Source organism: Strix uralensis, chromosome 4 (genome assembly GCF_047716275.1).
Source record: "Strix uralensis isolate ZFMK-TIS-50842 chromosome 4, bStrUra1, whole genome shotgun sequence".
In the NCBI taxonomy this organism is placed as follows: Eukaryota; Metazoa; Chordata; class Aves; order Strigiformes; family Strigidae; genus Strix; species Strix uralensis.
The window spans coordinates 34,139,499-34,164,504 of NC_133975.1; the positions used below are offsets into that span (position 1 = coordinate 34,139,499).

A 25,006-nucleotide genomic window follows, 5' to 3' on the forward strand; every position below is an offset into this window, starting at 1 on the left:
CCTAAAATAAGAATAGTAAGTTGGTCATATGGTTAAGCAGCCACATAAAGTAGTCAGACTGATTGGCAGTTAATTTAGCACACTTTTTATCTAAGTTCTCTCAGAACTGAAGCTCCAGGTACAGGAGTCTACCCAAGAAAACATGAAAGTTTCCAAGACCAGAAATCTAAGTGCAGTGAAATTCCAAAAATCACTTGAATAATCCAGTAAGGGCCATCTTTGGTATTTAATTTAAAGGCAGGCATGCACATGCTTTGGGCTGGAATATTGAGCAATCCACTAGTTTATGCTTTACAAGATTCTAGTTGAAAAATCAATACCAGAAACTGAAAGACCAGAATTGAGTGAAAGCACCCAGGATCGAGCAATCTTGGCATTGTTCATTTATCCAGATAAACCTGGCAATAGGGATCATCCTCACTTAGTTATCAAAGACTTAAGGAAGGTCTTCATACCAATTTAAAGCTGCTTCTGGCACAATTTAGGAGTTTATACCAAGATCATATAGGATGACTGGGTACCTATTTCTCTTGTTTCAAAAGAATCTGTTGTAGGTGCACAAGAAGCCCAGTCAAGCTTTAGCCAAATCATTCCCCCTACCATAAACATGGAAGCTGCAGGAAGGAACAAGAACAGAGTTTGGGGCTAAAAGCTTTGCCACCGGCAATAAATCAGGGAGGTGCACATCTGCTTTCAGATGCTACAAAAAATCCTCTCAGCATAAAGGAGACTTGGACATTTCTTGTTATGTGGAAGATTAGGCAGTTAAAAAACCTTCATGTTTGAAAGTTTGACAAGCGAGTTCAGGAGGATGTGCGCCCCATAGCAAGGGTGCTTGGGAAGGTGAGGTATGTCCAACTAGAACTGGATGGCAAAAGAAGAGGTCCAAGGTAGGGGGTTGGAGAACATGACAGCTTCAGGATGACAAAAATGACCAAGTCAGGAATGGAATAAATGATTAAATTTCTCATTCATGTTTGTGTTACTAGCAGTTACACAGCCCAATTACAGGCTTAGGAGTATTTTTCCTGGTAACCAGCTATTTTTGCTACAGCTTGAGATTCAAACAGACCAGCCCAGGGTCGTTTTACATACAAATGAGGATGAAGACGCATCAACATCTGAACAATTTCCACTGCTCTGCTTCAAAAGCAGGAAGCTCTACAGAAGTCCACATCCCCGAATGAACAAAAAAGGTATTTATACCAAGCATGCAAGCAGACAACCTTCTGGCTACGTACCTATAACAAATCTTCACGTAAGAAAGACACAAGATACCTCCAAGAGCTCAGGTTATGAGCAGTTCTCAAGCTTCCCACAGCTCCTTTGCAGACCCCAAATCCAGGAGCATGCAGTCTTATGGCAAACTGGCAATTCTTATTCCCTTGTGAGGACGTGCAATTAGCTGGACTAATCATCCCAAATTTCCCAGCACAGTCCTGCTGCTGGCTAGGTGAGGTGGCCCTGGTGTGGGAGCCTCATGCTCTGTCTGCAAGTCAAGGCTTTGAGAGCCACAGATTGGCTGTGCCTGGCCAAAGAGCCCTATCCACTTTCTGCAAGTTTTTCCTCCATGTTTAAAGCTACAAGTCTTTCCAACAGCTACTCGATGTAAAAGAGCAAACCATGGCAGAAACTGGGTTTCGAGTATGCATGTCCAAATAAGCTAACAGCTCTCATCTGGTAGTAGTTATCCACACAGCAGAATTCATGTTTTGAACAACTACACTCCTCCTGGAAACAAAACATGTACTCTTTTGGAGTTGCACCGAAGAAAGAAGAATTCACAAGAAACAATACTGAAAAGTTTGCACTTATATACCAAAATATGGAGGGTCAGTTTGTAGTTTTCATTTCAAGCAGCTATGTCACACCAATATCTATCTAATAAGCTACCTGTCACAGTTGCCTAGTCTACTGCATGCAACATATCACCTCCTGCAGGAGCTCTGTGCCATTTCAAAGTTCTTAGCAAGCTTCTGTCATTTAATGAAACCCTCTCAGCTTTTCATGTTCAGATTCATGTTTCCCAATCTACCTCAAAATTGTACTCGTGTGAAGCCTTGTATCTCCTACAATTTAACAGGTTTAGAACAAGCATCATGCCTTGCCACAACTGAAAACTGCAACGCACTAGTACATTGTAAAGGAACAGGCACAACCCACTTCAAGTTCCTGAAACATCCCAGGGAATCAGGTCATGTTGTGCGACTTCTCCCATAACACAAACATACTGTGCCCATACTGGAACTTTCCCCTCTTAAGGCTGGGATGTGATGTGGTCCCTGCTCAGAGAAGGTGGAGAAAGGCCCAGACAATGGTGGTACTAAGCACTCTGCAACCTGTGGTCGGGCAGCTTTGAGTTACATGGAAAGGGCAGCAACTGTACCTGTCACAGGGAGAACTAGCAGGTGGAAACGGCTCTGAACTGGAAGGCTGTAGATGAACCTTCTCGTTTTATCAGCAATATATCTTGTAAACAAGTAACTTCAAAAGTCAAGACTTATGGAAGGAGAACATTAAGTGTCAAATATAAAAACATCACAATGCTTTTTTAAGAAGCATTTTATTAGGCCAGACTAAATAAAATTTGTTCAGAGTGCATAGAACAGAAAGGAAGCACTTAAATTTGTTCTCTGTCACACACAGGGTCAAATTAATTTTTTTCTGGAAAAGGAAATTTTTGAAATTGAATTGAAATTTTATTTTTTAAAGTAATGTGCTCAAACACAAGACATACTCCTAAAAATCAGATTTAGAGAGAAATACTGAACATCTTAAAAAGTAATAAATTATGGTTATTTGCAAACCATTCTGTAATACGAGTGCTTAGACTTTACAGGAGATGGACTTAGTTTGTATGGAAGAACAGATTATCGTTTAACTATTTAATACTGGTGCAGTCTCAGTTGCCAACAGCTCTTAATACAGGATGCATCTTTCTCATCTGAGCAGATATTCCTCTCACGGACAAAGCATTAGAAATTGGAGCCTACTCCATCCTTGTGCCATACCACTCATGAAAAGATGAACATGATCATTGGCCGTACTGTAGAAATTGAGTCACATCTTTGCATAAACTCCAGTCACTCGTGTGTCATCAGCTATAGCCTGGAGGTGATCATGAAGAGGTAACAAAAGGGCCATTCATAGCCGCTCTGCAATATGACATTTGCTTTGATTATTTTGGTCCTCATACTACAGTATTTCTACCAGTTCCTGTTCCTTCTTTGCTAGCAAAACCCAATCCTCTAAATAAATCTAGTTAGAAATCAGTAATTTTAGAAGTGACTTTTTTAAAAAAAAAACCAAAACCAAAAACAAACTCACCTGTCCCCCACTCTGCTTAAAAAAACCCAAACCTTAAAAGGTCATTTCTTTCACATCAGAGGTATAAGCAAGCTAAAGAAATAAGCCAAGGTGAAGTGAAGAAGTGGCACGGGCAGCAGGCTTTAGTCCCCCTGCTCCCTGTACATTTTTCAATGGAGGAGTAGGCTATTACTGCAATAAAGTAAAAATGCCATTAACATATCAAAAAAAAAAATCTACAGTGAAACAACTATTTCCAAATTACTATTGACATTTGTTAGTGTATGTGTTGCCTTATTACCAAATGAAAGAAGTAATCAATTTTCACCTTGACTTATTACTTCAAACAGCATTCAATTAAGCCTCAGACTACAACATTTAGAAGATTAGCCAATAAAGATTCACTGTAATTTCTAATAGTTTACTTCTCATTTACCAGGTATATCCATAGAGAATCAGATGCTTCTTCCCTGATGTTTTGTGTGAAACACTAAAGCAGAGAACCAGCCAAACAGGATTCCTATGAGTCACTTAATATTTAACAGGGATTTTACACTTGCAGGCTCTTTATGCCTTTACAAGCTTTACATGAGATCTTATGCTCATATGGGATCTTTGTTTTCCCATTTTGAAGTGATGTCCACCTTCATGCAATAGCTTTACAAAGTTAGGTCCAGGTGTAGTAATACAGGCTATTTAACTCTACTTCTTTATCACAGCCTCTTTTCTACTTTACAGGGTTTCTGAACTCTTAATATTAGTTTTCACTTATTACATAGAATGACTCATTTTTTTCCCTATAAAAATTCTGATCTCAAAAAAAAAGTTTACCCTACCTGAGCAATTACTTATTTTTCAGTATTTAAAGTCTGTCTCCATTAATCTCATCTGAGTATGAGATAAAGTCTCCATCAGATACCATGCAGCTTTAACAAGTTACACTGTCACAACTCAGGTTCTCACATCTGTAAAATTATTATCATATTTATAAAGTTCTTTGAAATGTTAGGATACAAGATCTTTTGCTTGAGCACAACATTACAGTATTTGTTTTAAAACATTCCATTGTTAAGGCTGTTTAGAATATCATTTGAAAAAGCAGTACAAAAGAGGGAAACAAAAAGCAAGGATGTTATTTTCTTCCACTAACCCCTCCCCATCTATGCAATAGATACATTTAGCTTGCTACTAAGTAAATTAGGAGAAATAACAACCTGTAAGACAGGACTCCCAATTGTCTCCAGCTGTAAACCATTCTGAATACCCAAATGTACCCAATAAACTGCTTAACTGAGGCGTCTTCTAAAAACCTATTTTCACCAGAGCCTAGTTTCACAGTAATTAATGGATTAAAATCTTTTTCTGGATGTTAGAGCTCACAAACCTTCAACCTGTTGCCAAAAATATTCTTGTCCATCAGCAGCCATGTGTTACAGAGACCGTGAGAGTAATTTGAAACATCCTTGCTTTCCAACATCTAGCTGTCAGATGCAAGCTGCCAGAGCCTAGGTTTGCTTTACAAGGGGAAGCTACTGTCTTATTTCTCAAATACTCTCCTTTACTGAACAGAAATTATTTGAATTCCTCAAATTCAAGATACCTTTTGACTAATGTTCTAAGTGGCTTTTTAAAAAAAAATAAATCTGAGAAACACAGAAATTATGTAAATTAAATACCCTTATTCTCGCTTGCAAAAAGTTACGTCCATACTTTGGGAAGGCAGATTTAAAGAGCAGAAGTACACTTTGGATGAAAATCCTAATAAGAACCAGTCAAGTTTGATGTTAAGTTCTAGAAAATCAAAACTATAAATTTAACTCAAAGACAGCTGCTCTAAACAACAGGCCTAACCAATATATTTTGGATTTCTAGGCCAAAAATATGACTGTTCCAAAATTCTTCCTTTTATTTGGGTTTAGTGATGCAGTGTGTACTTCTACTCCTTAAGCTGGATATGCATTTCTCATTTGATAAATATTAAAATTTTCTGCTGAACTTCCACAAAGGCCGGGACAAGTTCTTCTGATACATGTGTCTATGTATTCCAAAATGGAAAAAAACTTCTTTAAAGTGCTAAGAAGTTCCAAAAAAACCTAGTATCTCCACTCTTACAGTCATCCATGCCAGGAAATGCCAGTTAGAGTAGCTCATATACTAACAGTTAATTTCTATTTCCACCTAGAAATACTGAAGCCTGTTTCAGCCACACAATTTCTAGCACATGACTTATGTTGCTTCCTGTATCACATCCACAATTAGTGGTATCCACATATTATTGTCAAGGCTCTATAGTCTCTCAAAAAGCATTTCCCTCTATGAAGGAAACTTCTTGAAATGTCGCCACAGCCCTTTCCAAGTAAAGTTTGAACTGTAAATACCAGTCTCCCCATAACCATACCAAGAGAAACATGTTTAACAGTGAAACTTAATTTCTATTCATCTCTGTAGCAGACATAATTTGTTGCTCTTTTCTACAGCAGAATCTGCTGAGAGCTCTTGAAACACTTAAGATTCATTTATTAAAGCTGAGGAACAGAAATGGCTGTTTATAATAATTAAACATTTTACCATCTAAAGTTCTGAATGTGGCAATTCATGCATTAAAATGAGAGGATGAAAAGGTAGTATTTGTCAATTCACACTTCGAACAGTCACAAAGCCGTTCAAGTCACTCTAACAATACATTACCTTTCCACTCGAAAGCTAAGCCTCCCTTAAACAGCTTTATAAGTTACCAAAACCAGATGTAAAACCAAGCTAGTACTGTGCTGCTAAAACAAACACCCTCTACCCCCAAACATGTAAGAGTTTATACATGGCAGTGAGTTAGGGGTTCAAATTCCCCAGCTGCAGCAATCTTGCAGCCTTGTGGGGGGCAGCCCCAAGGCAGGGGAAGGGGCTGCACACCCCTCAGGAGGCAAGAAGCAAAGGCTCACGCAGGAGTCACCACAGCCTCAGGCTCATCAGCTGGTGATGTACCTTTGCAGGACATCATGAAAACAATCAGAGTTTGGAATTTTCCTTCCCAAGGGAGCACCTGGCCCCTACCCACAGCTGCAGACCTCTCAGGCACACCTCCCACCCCACCACCGCACTGGTGGTTCTTCACTCCCACTCCTTCCCACAGTGAACCACTGTGTGGGGGCATCCCCATCACATTTTGGGTATGAACAGACCTATAAAACCAGACCCATAATCATCTTTTTTTTTTTTTCCCCCTGACTGGGTGCCTGAACTGGCTCCTCAAGGCCAGGTGAGCACCAGCCCATGCAGACACAAGGGCAAAGGAAGAGAGGGCAGGGCTGCAGGAGCGGCAGCCACAGCCTGACTTACTGCAGATGTGCTAAACCATGTATTTAAAGCCTCTGTGAACACATCTGTTACCGAAGGGACAAGAAATAAATTCAGAATTAATATGAAAAATGAATACCAGGGGAAGTTAACAGATCAACTCAAAAGCAGAGGTGCAAATTTTAGAGCGTAATGCAGTTAAAGGTTAATGGAAAATGGCTTTCCTTGGCACTTCATGCACTTATTGTAAATGGCTGATTTCACCATTTCCTCCATACTGCCACTTTTCCTTTCTCGTTTGAACTTAAAAAACAGGAAAACAGTTACAAAGTCACAGGAATTACCAGGGGATCAGGAGGAGTGCAGCAGCCTAGAAAGAGTAAACTTGCTTTTGTGATTAGTCCACAATTTGACATGTGTTTCTGACATCACTAGCACACATACAGCTGTCTAACAATGGAAAAACTCAGTACAGTGTGGTGTTCTCACCAGCCACACCATTCATTGCCATCAAGTATTCTGGATGCCAAGAGGGTTTCCATCTGGTATTAACTCCATGCAACAGTAGCTCCTGCAAGGTAGAAACTGGGTTTTTAGGATTTTTAAATTCAGAAGAGTCTTGGTAAAGGTAGTTAAGCATAGAAATTCCCTGGACAAACCCTGACAGCTCAAGTCGGAAGGTGTTATCAGAGCCAGCTGTTAATATTGACAGCTCCAAGATAATGCTTGCAACAAACAGGTTTGAGCTCAGAGTTTTGTGAGAGATTCCTGCTGGGCTAGAAACAGCACAGCAGCATTGCTCAATCTCATTTAACCCTTCAACAGCAGCCTCTCAACTTCATTCCAGATGGGCTGGCTGCATTTCTGACAGAAGTCACTGCCAGCAAGTCCTGATTTTGCTCGCAGCTATCCCATTTCAAATGAGCTCATAAGAAGCAACTTTAAAACTTTCCTGCAGAAATGGGCCGGGGCGGGGGGGGGGGGGGGGTGGGGGTGTCGGAATAAAAGGCAAGCAAACCCAAACAAACATAACAGCTGAATCACGTCCCATTAACTTTAGCTTTGCAGGGGAAGTGGGAGAGGCTGGGGCAGGTTTTGCAGAGAGGTTGGGGCTGGGCTGCACAGCCTTTAAGTGACCTAACAACAGCTCACTCCAGCTCTGTTCTCCATTTGGCCAGGCAGCCTGTCCTTGATCCCATCTCACCCTCGCACTGGCTCTGAACACACATTAGGATGGTCCACGTCGCTAATCTGGCAAAGAAATGGTCTCTCTTTGGCCGGGTTAGCTTTCTGGTAGTTGCAAGCTGAATAAGCCTTCTGCAGGGACAGACAGACCAGCACCAGAAGAGTCCAGAGCAGAACCCTCCTCTGATTACAGCAAGTTGTTTTATCAGCTTACACTGCATTGTGTCACTTCACACTTGCTCTACTGTGAGGAATGGAAGCACAGCTTTGTTCCTCACGTAATCAGCTAAGCATGATTTATTTTTTTAAACCAGAAAAGCTGAAGTTACTTTCAGTTGGCTCAGCAGTAGTTAAGCTATGAGCCCCTGCCTTACAAGCTAAACGCTAACTCCAAGTTTCTCCCTGAGTTTACTCAAAGAGTTTGAAAACTACACCAAAGGGATCCCCAAGAGATGCTTCAGAAAAATAAACATATAGCCAGTTGAGATTGTTAGCTATGCCAGACTCCACACCTCACCAGAAAGGAAAAACAACCCCAAACCAACAAACAAAACCAAAACAAACCACAAAACCAAAACAACTCTTCACAATGTTCCCTAAAACACAGAACTCCTACAGGATGTTTCCCCCACCTAACTACCAGATTCTGAGCATTCCTTACACCACCATGGCAGAAGACTCCTTCTCAACCCTGTGTTAAGTACACAAGAATAAGATAGTGACTCTTCAGCAAGCACTGTTTTATCCTGGGAAAGGAGAGAACCTCAATACTGGTAATGTTTATACATCAATATTTAGTCCAGTTTCATGTGCTTAGACTTAACTCTCCAAGATTACTAATTTTATATAGTTTGATAGAAATAAAATTTCTTTTTTCTTTCCATCTGCAAAAGAATAATGAAGAGGAAGAAGGAGCAAAATTACTTGTTTCCTCCATGGATTTCTTTCTTCCCTCCATCTTCAACACCACTTTTTCCTTTTTTTTAAATAACCATTCCAATATTCTTTAAAAAAAATCATCTTAAGACTAAGTGACCTATGAAATAGCCTCGAAGAAGCAAATATATATGATAGGTGGCTTCTCATTAAATATGAGTGTGATATAGTATTCCTGAATTTTAAGAAGTTTCAATACAAAAATATTTGAGAGAAGAATCTAGGCCAAGATGATTATAAAAGTTACCAAAAAAATCAAGATCCTTATTATACAGTAATTAGAAGACTGCAGAGAAGTTTAGTAGTGAGAATTTCACATATAAATTTCGTAATTTTGTATTAGATGCCAGGCATTCAAAAATCCTGTATAAAAGTGCTTTGAAGATCTTAAACTAGGTTCCTTAGCAGAGAAAGGTGTTCCAATCAAGAGTTTAAAAAGCCCAACCAAACCAAACCCACAAAAATGGCTAAGAGCCACTGCTCTTACTGAGTTGAGCCAGACTCAGACTTAAATGCAGTATTTCTGGATGAAATGAGAGTGAGCAGATATTATCCAAGCAAGAAGAGAATCTTATGTTTCTGGCAGCATAGTACAACAACTCAGTACTTTTCTGTACACCGGACTACAAAATCACCACATATCGTAACAGCTGAAATAAAATTGATACCAATCTTGGAACATTAGTTACAAGTGCAACAGAAACTGCTATTAAAGCCTGCATCAACTGCTGCAGCGTAAATCTATAACTGTTATGATCTCCTTAACTTCAGACTTTTCTTCTCTCAAAAGTTTTCAAAGCAGACCAAAAGTTTCTAGTGTAATATCAAACTGATTAGTTCATTATGCATGTCATACAGATTAAAACAAATAAACATTAAACCACATCAGATTAATTTCACTCTAAACTCCAGGTGCATTTCTCTTTTTTTTTTTTTTAAAATGAAATGTTGATAATTTGAAGATGCCACCAATAGTGCAGAATTCAATCATTATAACTCACACTTTATTCTGAATAGCTCAAAAACATATCCACCCCTTATATACTCTCTTCTATCCAATGTCAGATAACAAAGCAAGGTCATGCAGATTATCTGTTGAAACTAGTCCTTCCTACAAGGGCAGAACTTGAAGTATATACTTGGAAAGGTACTCAACCCTGAAGGACACTCTGACTACAAACATTTAAAAACTTCTCTTCTAAAAGTGATGTGAAGCTGCAAAAAGACCATAAAACCGAGTGTCAGGGTTTTCATTTTTTCTATCCAATTGATGCCAGGAGCAAGTTTACTGCTACCTCCACAGGAAAAAAGTAATAATTGGAACAGAAACACAGATATTATGTATCATTATACTAATATTTTCAGAAGCCCTTGTTGAGAATAGTTCAAAAAATCAAAGCCAAAATTGATTAGCTGCACATTTTTACCTCAGACTGTAGGTGCTGGATCACAACTGTTAATGCTTCAAACTTCTGGTTACTGCTTGTCAGGAATTTTTTCAGCTGCAGGATGATTCCACTTTGGGTCTCACATTTTGTTTTGTACTGTGTCAACTCAGCTGTTTTTGTGCCAGGCGAATGCACATCTGTGGAGGCTTGAGTCTGTATGCACGAGCTCTTGGGACTCCGCTGCTTGCCCTTGTCAACTGAAACAACAACAACAACTAATTAATATGCACTTTTATGTTTAAGTCTCACCAAAACTTAAAAAGACAGTGCAAAAGAAAGTAGTTATGAATTCTTATAAACACTTCCTGAAATACTAACTAGGAGAAGGGGTTACTTCAGTAGCACTGCAGAGCAGACACTATCATCTGCCAGGTTAATTTCTAGAACCATAAGCTTGTATACAATGTTTTGCACGTCACTCTCACCTTCACGTATTCTGTGGCTTACTTTTCAGCATACTCTTCACACCATGCTTTGAATGAGTATTTTCATAAAATGCAAGATCTCTGTCATCGTACCTATCCAGTTACTTAGAAGAGTTGATCACTTCTATTTGCAAAGTGGATTTCATACTTCTTGCACTCTAAAATATTGCTGAATCAAAAACATTTTCCCTACATTTACTCAATCTTTTTCTTCCTTTCAAAGTTTTCATTGCAAGAACTCCCCTCTCTGCAGCTCAGGTTTGAGCTTTATGAACTAGAGGTCTTGCAGCATTTCTCAGTGTCAGCAGTCAGTCACAAGGACCAGACCTAAAAATACTCTAAAATGTAATATATTTCAAGTTTGCCCTGCCACTATTCATGGTCCAAGAATTACATCGTTGATTTAATATTCCTAGTTATGTTGCAACCTCAATCCCTTCACAGTACACAATCATCTCGTGTCAGAGGAAACCGCATTACATAACCCAGTGTGGGACTCGTAAACATCACAGAGGTTACAGGTTTCTCTGCTGCCTTCAGACTGAAAAGGGAGTACAGTGCTGCTATAGAGAGAAGGCCAGTCTTCCCCGTTTGATTGCACGGGGAATGAGCAAACACCTTTGCAATAAAAGGCTGATGCAATACATAAATATCCCTTGGTGATTTCATGAAGACATCTAAGCAGATTACTTTGTACAGTTTCAACTTAACAAGATTTCTTCGAGATAAAGTGAAAAAACCTGAGAGGTGAGATTTGGAGAAAAGAAAAATAGGAGCATGAGAAAAAAACAGGGGACAAACTAACCAGCTAGAAGTAGTTGCTCATGAAGTCCAAGCACCTGGTTTGAAGGTTGTCAAGCAACTCTTAAATAGTGCCAATGGTATAAGGCTCAAATCACACCACTGGAGACAGTATTAGTAACAAAAGCTTTGATTCTCAGTTAATGATAGTCTGACGAACCAACTATTGCATTAATATATCAGTCTTGCACAGCCTTTGCTTGTTTTCAAAACATTTGAAAACAAGTTTCCTGTTCAAAATACTGATACCCTCTGTGCCTCTCCTAGTGAGCCAGTATAAAGTACCTCATGAGCCTATTAATTTTCCAAATAAATCCTCTCTAGGCAAGATTTTCTGTCATCCCTCATAGTTAGAGAACTGTCAGCATATTGCTCTATCATGTTCAGATGCTCTTGTATTTTTGGAGATTTCACTACCCTTCTGCTCAGAGATGCTGACTGTTAAAGGGTATATTTTCAAATAGAAACATAGTCTTGCAGTTTAATAGGAAGCTGTTAAAAGGTATATTGACATGATAAATCAAAATACAAATCTGTAGGGGAAAGAAAAATCAAGTGTGGCTGCTATTTCTAGTTAGCTTATTTTTACCACCATTTTAACTAATGTGACCACTTCTTTTCTCACAGTGCAGACATAACAATGCCCTTTGAGTAGACCTCTTCAAATGAATGACAGTTCACATTTAAGAGCAAACATGTCAGATTTCCAGCAATCTTACGGAGAATACTGTGCTTAGGAAAATACTGGCTACCTTCTGAAGCTCCTTAAAAAAAAAAAAAAAAAAATCACAAGAGACAGTAATCAAGGAGAGAGGAAAAAAAGAGTAGGGACTAGAGAATGAACATGTACAGTCAGTCCTTCTGTGCCCTACTGGCTCACATACTCCTGCTCTCTCATATATTCCACCTCCCTTCCTGAATGCTCCACTTAGAGTAACTAGAGCACTCTTCTTGATTTAAGGCTACTGGGTAAATTCACTGATATGGATGCTAATATCATCATCTAATTAACTATATGAGTGACTTTTACATCCATTTGTAGGACCCTGACAGAGCTGCATTAAACCTGAACAAATGTTTGCAGACAATTTTTATTCTGGGAAAAAATTACGTTGCATGCTGCTACCTTTATATATAGCGATAAACGTTAACCACAAATGACACAAAACTCCAGATATCCACTGTTCCCAGAGTTCAGCCAGCCTTTACAGTTTGCCAGTTTCACACCACTGCTTTTATCGTGGTGCCCAGACTACCAAGTCTTCTCCTAGAAGCTCATTCAAACATCCAACCATGCCAACCCTGGATACCACACTAAAAAAAGCTGAGCAAAAAACATGCACTAGAGAAATTCAGTGACATTACTGTTGGCAATTTTATCATACACATGTGCTATACACAGCCACTTCAAATGTTAAAAAGCATCTCTCTGCTAGCATGAACGCTCTGTAGCATGAACTGCCCCTACAGATTAACACCAGCAACACTCCAATGCTTATTTATGGCCTACATACCTCTGGGCAATGACAGATTGCTTCCAGATTTCTACAGAAGGCATGCTGTGATGTCAAAACAAAAGCCATGCTTTCATTAAAACAAAAGCATCATGAGTATAATTACCAATACAACACATCAGTGATGAATTCTAAATTAAAGACAGTATTGGTTACCAGTCCAAGTCCTCCTCACTTTGGTCTTCTTACCTGCCACCTTTACACAGTCAGACTTGTAAAGTAGAACAACTTCCACCCTTAAGTTAGGTTCTGGACTCCTCTCCAACAGGCTCTAAAACACTGTACCCAATCTAGTTGAAATGCTCAATTCTTAAAGACTAGATATCAGTACTACATGTAGCACAGTAACTGGAAAGAATCACCACCTAAGATCCTATCTTTCTTTATACCAGTAAAAAAAAATGCTAGCAGTGATTTTGCAAAGACTGAGCCTTGTGATACAGTCATTCACAAAAGAATACCCCATGACCTTGGAAAAGGTCCAGAAATCCTGCCACTCCCTCTGGAGTTGCGAACTCCAGTTCTTTGGGAAGAATATTAGACCCACCCCAAGATATTCCATAAAGCAAACTGTTTCCCATACATAGCTTCTCTAGTCGATAGGTGTTCAGAAGCAAGAAATACACACTGTCTGTACATGAGGGTCTGTTCCATAAAGTTATGTTTAAGTGCTGGGGTACTGCCCAGTACTTGACATTGCACCCGACTGGCTGGCTATCTCTGAGATTGCCTAGTACCGCAGGTTTCCTGAGACTCTATCTTGTGCACTGTTGCTGGATTACCAGACGAAACATTTATCACCCACTTTTTGGTTTGGTGAGTCAAATCAAAGCCTTCCTTTGCTTATCATGTACTAGCAAGGTCTGTGTAGTAATGTCTATGCTAGCTAGAAATTATTTTCTTTAAGAGGTTCAATTTCTAAAAAAAAAAAATTACATTTCTTAAAAGCATTCCAAATAGCCTGAACAAACTACTTGCCAAGCACAAATAGGAACAACCTCACTTCTGTTCCCATGCTTTTGCAGTGACCATTGCCTTACCCCTAAGCACCGTCTTCTCACATTCCTCATCCAAACTGTTAGCTTCCACAGGTTTTTCAAAACCCATGTGCGTCTTGTGTAAGCGTTTTTCAAAGAAAAATCCTTGCTCAACTTTTTCTCTTGTAGGAAGATGCAGGCTGGTAAAAACTTTTTGCCTTTCCTCCATTTTCTGGAAAGCCTTGTCTACACATGTTAAATTGGTGCTCACTTCTTTGATTAGTAAGACCAGATCAGCCTGAGTATTTAATCGAGCTTCCATTTCTTCTCTTACTCGCTGGATTTCCTCAAGCACGGTTCTTATATCCAAGTGACTGGACTTCACCTCTGCTTTGAGATCTTCTTTCACTTGTTGCTGGCTCCTCTGCAGTGCTAACACTGTTCTGATTTCCTTTTGAGATGTTTCCACGTCATGCTTTAGTTCTTTCTGCCCAGCCTGCATCGCCTCCTGGCTAGCTTTCACTTCTGCCAACAGAGCAGCGAGGCACTCCATCCTGATCCCACGGGAATCACAGGACTTCTTCCAGTGTCACAGCTTCCAAGCTGTGAGCTGGTCGCAGATTTCCCTGGATACCAAGAGAGCTAGCACATAGCCCTTGGTATGATATCGCACCTCAATTTACAGCGTGCTGCAGTGACGGTACTAGGTAAAAGTCTAGTACAAGGCGAGACAAAGGCACTGAATAAAATACTTCAGTAAGCAGCGCTCTAGAGCCAGAGCTTCTTCTCAGGACTCAGCCAGAGCACTAATCAGTTTAATTGGCAGATTATGCCACACCTGAATTTTTTAAAATCTTTTGCTGACATCATTGAATGTGGGACGTCACCCCAAAAGCCACTCCCAACAGTCATTTGATCTGTGCATCAATCAAAGTATGCCCAGGCATCAGTAACTAGATTGTTGCAACACAGCCAAACAGCCTGCAAGAACGAAGCGGCCCTTCCTTTCCAACACAAAGGTTCAAAAGGAGCCCGAACTGCCTGCAGAAGCTGAAAGCCAAACAGTTCAACAGCGCTTAGTTATTTCAATTGTATATTCAACAAGGTGATTATACACCTGTCCTTCTGCTAATGTTTGCAGTGAGGGTTCAGGAGTACATCTGTGAGCAAGCTGGACATTGTTAGCTGTGGGCATGAGGAGGGTATTCAGTGGGAGTGGGGCAATGTGCTTTTAGCAATTTTTGGAAGAACCCAGATCCTGAGGAAGCCCTCTAGTCCACAAACAATAAACAGCCACCAGAGCAATACATGAAAACTGACTAATGAGGTATTTTTGGCAGGCTAAGAAGGCTAAGCCTTTTAGCTACCAGGTCTGAGTGTTAACTTTTCTCCATAAAAGAAAGCTAAGGGTTCTTACTTTTAAGCATAGAACTCATAATAGGTCTAGGCTCCACGTAATAAAAGCTAGATTAATGACACCAGGTTGTTAGCTGTTTTGTTACACAGCAATTTCATTACCCAAACTGAATCCAGTAACTGGAAAAAATGCCCAATGCAACACAGATCTTGGTCTACAGAAGGCATCAGTCTCTGCCTTCAAAGAGGTGAGCTAGTATTCAGCACAACACCCATCATTCAGAGCAGGACTCAGAGCAGCAGACAACCTGGAGCTCAGGAGAGCTTTCACACCACACCTTTCACCCTGTCATGCCTCCAGGATGCTTGTGGAGACACCCCAGAACAGAGGACCCATGCTATCCATCCAAAACCTCAGTAACCCCCATCAGGACTATTTTAGCCTGGGAAGCATTATGAAGAATGCCGATAGTCCATGAACGCACAGACACAGGATTTCCAACCCACCACAGTGCTGCTGGCCAAAGAGCCAGTCTGGGGAGTCCCACTTGCAATGAAAGTATACTGGTCACTTTCCAGTTTGCCTTCTACAGTAGTCCAGGCATACTCATTGGACCTGGAAGGTATCAGAGATACCTCCTCCACACAGAGCACCTCAGGGCTTGCAGGTATCCTCCAACTGTCCTGTTATCACAGCGATTATCGCCGCCCCTGGTGGACACAGGGCCAATGGCACAGCTTTTTTCCAAGTCTCTCTATCATCAGCCAGAAGGCCAGACATGGGCTTTCTGATGGGATTTCCCCAATACAGCCACAGGCTGCAGGTGTAGTTCCTTCCCCCCTCAGCCCCTTGCCCCTTTTCTAGCTTGATAGTTATCCCGAGATCTCCTAAGTGTTATTATTCACATACAGTCACCGCTGAAGACCAGTACCCAAAAAAGACTGCAGAAGCACAGTCTGAAATTTGTATCCATGTAACACCTTTGACAAAAGATTTACGCAGATGAAGAGAGACGGGTATGAGCACTAGTAATACTTCTGCACCCTAGACCAACACCTGCAGTAATTCAGCTCAGCAGTAGAACTCTTCATTCCAACCTTCACCATACTCATGAATGGAAGTGAAGCACTTGCAGAGACTGTCAGACACTTCCTGGCAGCAAAAGAGGATCCAGCTGAACTGATGTCCAGTGGTTCAGTTACGATACAGGTGGAGAACAGGTCTCTTTCTGTGAGAGGGAAGGTATTCACCAGACTCATAGATGTAACCATCCAAGATCTAACTCTTCCTGATGGCTTTTGGTAGTATAAACACAGAATCTGTGTTGGCTAAGAAGAACAGCTTGAAGCGCCATCCTGCATAAATTTCATTCTTCTGGTGATTTTAAAGGTGTAATACCATGAAAAGTGCATGCCGTGATTTCAGCTGGGGTAAAAAAAAGATGGGTTTGGGGTAAAAGGGGGTATCCAACCGATCCCTCTGCAGAGGAACAGGCTTCTCCAAAATCCTAACTGGGACATCACAGAGGGCTTGGGGGGAGACCTTCTCTATTAGTTACATCGAAAGCCCAGATGACAATGCTTGGGTGACTAAACTGGGTGCTCCGATTGTCATTCCTGTCCAATGCCACCAGCTCCAAAGGCTGCAGCCTCCTTTCTATATGTGTGCACGCACCCCCCAAATGCTCTCTGCTATAATATAATATGTACTGTGAAGAAAAGTTCTCCTTGGAAACTGATCTCTTGCTCTGTATGAGAACATGAATTCCATCCAGAACATAATCAATGTGTTTGGTACATTCCTCACTCAAACTAAGATCACTAAGTACTCTGGTACAGATAATGCTCTTCACGTAGCTTCCAGGCAGGTTTCTTTTACTCTTCTCTACTCTGGAAGACACTCTTTAAAAACTTACTTAAAATTATATTTGTAGGTAGATACTGCAAAGCAAACTGAAAGTCTGCAGAGGTTGCTGGTACTTTGAATTTTACAACCTGTCTTTCAACAGGCATACTTGGTAGCTAACGACACACGAACAATAGCTTTCAGCAATGCACAAGCTTCCCAACCTAGAATTCATTGTCTCAGAATTACCTGTTTGTGCTCCAGCCAAGCTACCTCTATCCTTAATGCATCTCAAGTATCTTAATGTTTTCCCATGTCTAGGGAAAAAACCTCCCGATTTCATAGACTTACAGAAATCAAACACTGATGAGCATTTCCTCTCAAGAGTAAATTAATGATTAGAGCAAAACAAAAAAAAAGCCTTATTTAAATAAAATCTGGTCTATTTGGGTGGGATATGCGTGGTTGGAGGGGTGGGGGGGTGTCGTTTTTTAAAGTATTTCTTTTGCTTTATGGAAACACAGAACTCTTTTACACAATTAGCTACCAGCAAACACAGAACACCCCTACTTCTATAACTCCATATAAGAATAAAATCCATGAAGTTAAAATATCTGAGTAGCACCACGCATAGTTTCAAAGTCAACACAGAAACTCACTAAACCACAGTAACAGTTATATTTTACAGTGTTAAGTAATACAGCACATTTGAAGTATTAAACTAAAAAGTTTACACAAAGCTTACAATGAATCTTACAAAAATCCCATTACTTTGACCTTCAGGGTGGTTTCACATTGTGTAAGGCTGACCAGTTCGTACAGCTAGGACTGGGGTCAGACTTAAAACAGCAACCAGATATTTTCACTTCCCAAACATGAAAGAGGAAGCATCTAGTTGCACCTACATAATGACTTTTCCCTTTTTCAAAAAGTCTGATTTACACCTAACTATAATTGATAACGGAACACACTCCCTCAGTATAAAACCAAACCACAAACAAAAATACCCCCAGCCTTGGACTTCTTGGCATTAGACTGGCAAAGAGTCTGAGAACTAAGGAGAAAAATGAAATTAAAAATGAAAAACTAGAGTAAGGACTAGAGACGGCTACAGAACTGAGTACTTGCTACATATAATAGTAGGGAACACTTGGACAAGAATATATCCTTGCAAACTAGGTATATACTCATCTTTATGAAATCAGTCAAGTCACAACTAGAATACTGAAATAAAGGTAAGGAAATGCTGCCAGCACATCTCACAATACACACTGAACCAAGTTATGGAAAGCATTACAAAACAGGTATCCTGTACAATATTAACAATCATGAAACACTTGTAAGTGTGTTCAGTGGAGCTGTGAGCTGGATCAAATTTCTCCAAATACACTGATAAAAACTGAAGTAAACTTGAAGGTCTACCTGTTTTTATTAGGGCCTGAAGAACACACACCTACACTGCTAACCTCTACTCTAGATGCTTTATCTTTTCCTCCTGTAAGCGAGCTAGTCCCATCGATGCAGTACTGCGTGACCCGCAGGTCTGATTCTGAGGTTTTTCCTTCAGGAGTCACCAAATCACATTCTTGCATATGAACTAGCCCTCCAGTGAGCACATAACTTTGCCTTGTATGTTAATCTTTACACAGCTAGTTCTGAAGCCTCAAAAAATCGCTACAGTTCTCCCGCCATCCTCCTCCCCCGCAATGCGTACAAGCTATTCAAGCAATGCAACAGAAAGACTGATCAACCATTTGATCTCACAGATTTGAACGTTTGCCTCATTACAAGCTACGGCACTTCAGAGAGGGAGACTTGAGAACATCTGTACAAATAAGAAAGCTGTTGGGTTTAATCCACAGCAGTACATATATTAACTTTGAGAGGACTTGGAAATTTGGCTAGCTGTAAATTACCACCCTAAATTCTTTCAAAACTCCTGCTCTGGGCTATAAACCCAGGAAGCAGTTTCAGACAAATATACAGGGAAAGCAGTCACAAAACTAAATTAACAGTGTCTGCATAGGCCCTGACAGGCTAGACTTGGATAGGAGTCTTCAAACCCCCCCAGCCACTCCACAGCTTGGTCAACTGTAATTTTTGCCTGCATCCAGATTGGCAAGTGGCGAATGCACATCTTCCTGCTGTGTCTCTCAGAGTCCAGGCTAGTGACTGTACAAACACAGACTCCTGAAGAAGTGATGTTTTGTTTCCAAGCTCTGCCTTAGGCCTGTCTGTATAAGCCAGTGCAGACAGCCCTGACTTGCTCTGTTCACACTTCAAGCACACCAATCATGAGCCAGTTCTAGACCACAGCAAAGTGACTTCATTTTTCAGAGTTGTGCCTGGATAATTTGCCCAACTGAAATGCATAAGATGCTGTACCTTAGGAACTTTTCTAGCCATTTATTTAGCCAGTCTTGTCTCAAAGCAGAGAAACAACACTTCTCCTCTGGCATCTTTCCATGCATCAACAGAGTCTGAAACCCAAGACAACTAAATGCTTCCTAAAGCAGCACGGCAGCTCTCCCTTTCCTTTACTCTTACTATAACCTTTTAACTTTCCCTTCTTTAAGGTCAGGCATTAGCCTGTGTCCAGGAACATCAGCTTATTTTAACTGTCATCAAATCTTTTTCAAGTTGTTCTGAACAAACAACAACCACAGCCACCAAAAAGGCTTTTAAAAAGGTTGCAGGAACCAAACAAAATTTAACTGCAGGCAGGTAAAACCTGACCCAGATGCTTAAACTGATTCAGCACGATTAAAACATACACTGCAGAAATCTGTCTGCCTTCCTTTGCAGGGATACAAAGGTTTTTCAGCATATTTTACCCTAAATGTGGGTACAGCCTGGAGGGCGAGTGCAGAATCATCACATATTATTTCAGGTATTCAGTTTGAAGTAGTGTTTCTGAAGTCTGTGTCTATCCTCTCATGCCAACTCATATATTGACTTAGAGTTATTACAGCACTGACTTCTAGCCTCAGTACAGCATTTTAAATCCATCCCTTTTCGCTCCTCACTTCTCACCACAAAAATGGATATTCTCTTTATACACACGATAGAGAAAAGGAAAGGAAAGTCTCAGATGTATTTACACTCTTCAAAGAGCTTTATGCCTGTTTAATGTTTTAATCGCATGCTTAACACACATGTATCTTGCAGCACTGGCCACACAGGGTTTCATGATGGTAGGAGCAAGTTCTGAAGCAGAACCTATGAGCATGTCAAACACTTCCCTGTCCGTTACAATGCTGATTATTAGGTAAGAAACCAAATGTTTACGGACAACGCGAAGTCCTGCTGCCTAAAACTGTTACTTAGAAACTATAATATACTGCATGCAGCTCTTTAGTAGCTTCCTGCTTGTTGACACAACAAACAGAGCATGAACCAAGAGCGCCATTTTGTTACTGTCCTTTACACACAAACGGGTGCAAAAGGAAGCCTGCATATACAGACTGGGAAGAAACCAAGAGATAAGCAAGATAGCAAGCAAGGCCAGTTTTCCAACTGCGCACCTTTCTACGTGAGCTTTTGTATGATCTCCACAAAAGGCTTCGCAACGCCAAGCAGTCCTTAACTACTTCTGCACAAAGGTTCTTCTTGAAGACAGATGCAAGCCTACTCCTTGCCAGTTAATCTGACACATACTTCATAATCTTTCAGGCTCTGAAGTGACAACCCACAGTGTGTAGCAAGCTCTCTGCCCTGCAGTGTGATGGTCTGGACTTTTTCTGTTGGGTTATGAACATGCCCCTGCTGTCTCCCTGCAATCAGGAGGCACTGGAGGCAGCCACGAATGCAAGTCAAGCAAAAGACCAACAATGCAACTATGATGTTGCACTAAGGCTCCTAGATAAGCCTCAGTACATCACCTTTCCAACTCCTACCCTAATAGGCTCTCACCCACATGACAACCTTTGAACTGGGTTCTCCATGTGCATATGCCTATTAAAATTAACCACCTGTTAAAGCCTCAAGTATTTCTCAACCAAAAACATCCCATCATCCAAGTGATTAATACTGATGTGTCTTTGTTTCCCTAACATGTCACCCATCCTACAGAATATGGCTCTTGAGCTTGTACAACTGTTTTAGGACATTGTCAAACGCACTACTGATTGTCTGAGACAGTATTTTTCCCACTTTAGGAAACATGTTAATGACACACACTTTCATTTGCCAGTAATTTGGTATGATCTGTTACTGTACTGATTAAGCATACAGAATCTCTATGTTGCATTAGCCTTACATTTCTGAAGATTATGTTTTAAAACCTACGTTAAACTTATACAGAAGCTTTGCAAGGAGCTAGATTATGATGTTTGTAAACATACTTAACTACATCTGAGAAAATGCATTACCTTCCAAATTGCTGGTGGCTTCCAAAATAAAAGCACAAAGACAAGTATTAGCTCAACTCATGTCATCGCTGCAACTGCATCATCAACCAGCCTGTGTGTTTCTTAAAGAGCAAGTTTTGAAGGAAAGTCCAGTGATCAAGACTCTCTAAGACAGCAGAGGGCACAGTTCAAGTGTTACATGTTTCTTTGCCATTTCACCAGTGGCTGTTTCTTTTCCAGTCTTGATGATGACAAAATTTGTATTGGGTGAGATGAAGGCAGGAAAGAACTTTAAAAAACACTTCAAAATAGCGATGTCCAAATTTTCTAGCAGATTAGAAGATTGGAAGGGATAATCTTTACAAGCCATGTTTTACAAAGGACTTAAAGGTGTCCCAGTCCTGAACATTAAGTGTGTAATTAATGTACCAGACAGATGTCTGCCTGTTAAATGCACAGCACACATGCAAATCTGACTAATACTGTGAATCTCAGCATTGTGCCCATAACACTTTTTACCTTATGTACCACATGCCTATCTTAAACAGAAGCACTAGTTGAGTTTTGAACACTTAATATACAAAGTGATTTTGTCTTAATATTGCATTCACAATATATTTAGTCAAGTTTACTGGAACTGTAACATCTAGAATTGAATCAGATTTTCATCTAGCCAGTACATATCAAGCATGAATATGAACCACACATCAAAGATAAAAATATTAATAAGTCCACCATACATTCAGAGATGACTGCGAACTAAATAAACAAATTTGAAATGCTATGCAATTTACAGAAGACAGCTCTTAGCATGCACCACCTAGACCACCAGTAGATCAGATTTGTTCTGGCTATTTTCTAAATAACCAAGAGCAATAATAGATGCTTGATTTCTTAGCTTGTTCTGAATTAGGAAGAAGCCTGACACATGCCAGTTCACCATACAGTGCTACATACCATTGAGCAAAACGAAAAGTGGGGGGGAAGATGGTCGAACTAGTTTATTTATACTAGTAATGCAAAACCTAGAGCATGGATATTTTGACATGAGGGAGACTGCACGTATGTATGCTGATGAATCAACTCTTCATGCATCTTAAAAATAATACTGCAGTGAGTGATCCATTTTTAAGCACAAAGACAACAACAGGATGCAAAGTAATTGCATGAGGATGCATTACAGTGTGCTGCAGCCTTGGCCAATAAGGACCAAGTTAAAGTTTATAAAATATCTCAATCTATCATCCTTGCTTTAGATATTTGAATTTTGCTAAATCAGTTAATCATATACCCCACAGGCAATCTTAAATCATTCCATTCCCCAGCTTTTGAAGGAAAGAAGAGAAAATGCTATATCTGGAAGCTAGCAATTATGTTTACGTAAGGGGTTTATGTTTAAGTAAGTTCCTAGTTCAAGTGTTGCTCTGGGTAGGCAGACGTCTGAAGCAGTTCTCTCTGTCTGCATACCTTCTTATAGATGTAGCTGTACCTTGTCATCCTTGAAACACACAGCTGCCCAAAGAACCAAGCACAGGGAAGACCACTGACATTCCTCACTCCTCTCTGTTCTTATTTCCTGTCCTCTGACTTTTCTCTCCATTTCCACCTCCTGTACAAGAAGTTGCTCCTTGTTGTCTGGTGCCCTCTACTGCTTCTTCACAAGTACAGGACATGGCATATTTCTCACCATTCTGCAGTTTCTGTCTACAAAGTCATGCCCCAGAGTCAACTGGGACAGGGAATCCCATCATGACTTGCCCGACCCCATTAACTGCCTCCCCAGTGCAAATCTTGATCCCTTTTTCTTATCTCCACATCCTTCTTGGATACATTCAGGGCTACCAATTTCCCTGTTGTCAGATATTTAGATGTGCTGTACCTTCACATACCTTCACATCTGGGAAAAGACTCCATGGGGGCAGTGTGTGTGGGGGTGGCATCACAGAAGCTGTCTGCTATCTATCCACAGATGTGTGTGCATGTAGGAAACCCTCACACAACACCAGACAGCAGTACGATGTGTCAAGGCCACTCTTCCCCTTTTCCAGCCTTTCTGAAGAACCCAGCTCTCTCACACTGATCGATCAGGCGTGAAAGGGCTGAAGCACAGCCAGATAGGAAGAAGCCATCTGAGTTGCAGTTGTTGAACTAATTCCTTCCTTAATACTTTAGTCAACTCTTTTGTTGACTACCATGCTCAGCATCGGAAACATAGGGCTGGAAGAAACCTTCAGAAGCCATTTACATTAGACCTTATCAGGGCAAGGTAAGAACACCATCTAGACGTAAAATGCATTTCATCAGATTGCTCAGCTGTTTCAAAGTCTCACCACAAAACACCCCCATGCATTATTTCATAATACGTTTTCTTCTAGCTCAAACCTGATCTGACCTCAGGTAATTAAATCACTGGCTATAATCTCTCTATGTGCCACATGTTTCATGCGGTTACTAACAGGCTAGCAGAGAAGTTTTCTCCTCTGTTCTCACCTGTGCATGGTAGTCTCCTATGTTCTGGGAAGACAGACATGTAGACAGCTTAACTATTTCTTCAGCTGCTTTTTAGCATGGTTCCTTCCCAAAGGGCTGGCAAGAACTGTAAGTATGCTTGGGATAAATATCAAGTAACCGGGAGAGACACTGTTACTTACAAATCCAAGTAAGAGAAGTTAACATACTTAATTTTTGACATCATACATTTGTTCTAGATCTGTCAAACTTGGCTCCAGTGACCCCAGATTTTAACAGCTAATTGTAAACTGGATTCCTGTAGCATATAGAATTAAGCCCTTAAATTTGAAAGCCACTTTTTGCTTATGTACTATGGAGGTCCACTTTATTGCAATAAAGGAAAAAAACCTCAAAACTAATTTGGAACTTTACCTGAATCACTGAACTTCAATTCACCAATTGTGCCTGCCTCTAATTTAACATCGCAATTCTTCCTTCACAACCTACACGTGATTAAGTTAACTGCCAGAACATTTATTAGTTCAGCTTAATGTTAGATTCAAGAATTTTGTATTTCTTGTTTGTCTGAACTGTTCAAAGTCTTTCAGAGTAAGAGTCTATGTAAGGCTCAGTAACTTGCAAGGAACCACAATCTTCCCTTGAAAACAACTGCTTTACTGAGACCTGTAAAATACATTTTGACCACAAGACTAGCACATCAATATGCAACATCATTTCTTGTGCATTATCTGAAGCTATCTTGGATGGAGAGGACAGAGTGGCTTTTGGTTTGAACTCAGAAGCTATTTATTCAATGACACTAGTATGAGCTGATGTTATATGACTGTAACAAATGTCACTGGACTTAAGCATGGCACTGAAATGCTGCCTAAAGGATATTATGGAAGAAAAAGTAGGTCAGGCAGTAGGAATTTAAAGAGGCTCTGGAGCCTTGGTTATATTTTGTATTATTCCCTTTGTGCCAAAATTGTTTCTCAATGTATCCAGCAACAGCTTCCTGTGTTTATGAAATTCTACATCCATATAAAGACAAATAAATCCAGATTACACTCAAATTCACTCTTGTTGTTCTTTAAAAAGCTAGGTGATAGCATTTCTAA

At 40.3% G+C, this 25,006-nt stretch overlaps 1 protein-coding gene across 5 annotated transcripts in view; it reads right to left on the reverse strand.

The window, feature by feature from the left end:
* Window positions 1-25,006, reverse strand: part of MTUS1 (microtubule associated scaffold protein 1) — a 129,230-nt gene that overhangs the window by 19,819 nt on the left and 84,405 nt on the right. For 4 of the 5 annotated variants that reach the window (XR_012628683.1, XM_074866300.1, XM_074866301.1 and 1 more), the window contains one exon: window positions 10,146-10,363. Coding sequence is in view for 4 of the 5 variants with exons in the window: in XM_074866300.1 (XP_074722401.1) it covers window positions 10,146-10,363 (218 nt within the window). In the remaining variant the exon portion in view is untranslated. Of the gene's footprint in view, window positions 1-10,145; window positions 10,364-13,946; window positions 14,581-25,006 lie in introns of those variants that run through there. The other variant, XM_074866302.1, reaches the window with a different exon arrangement.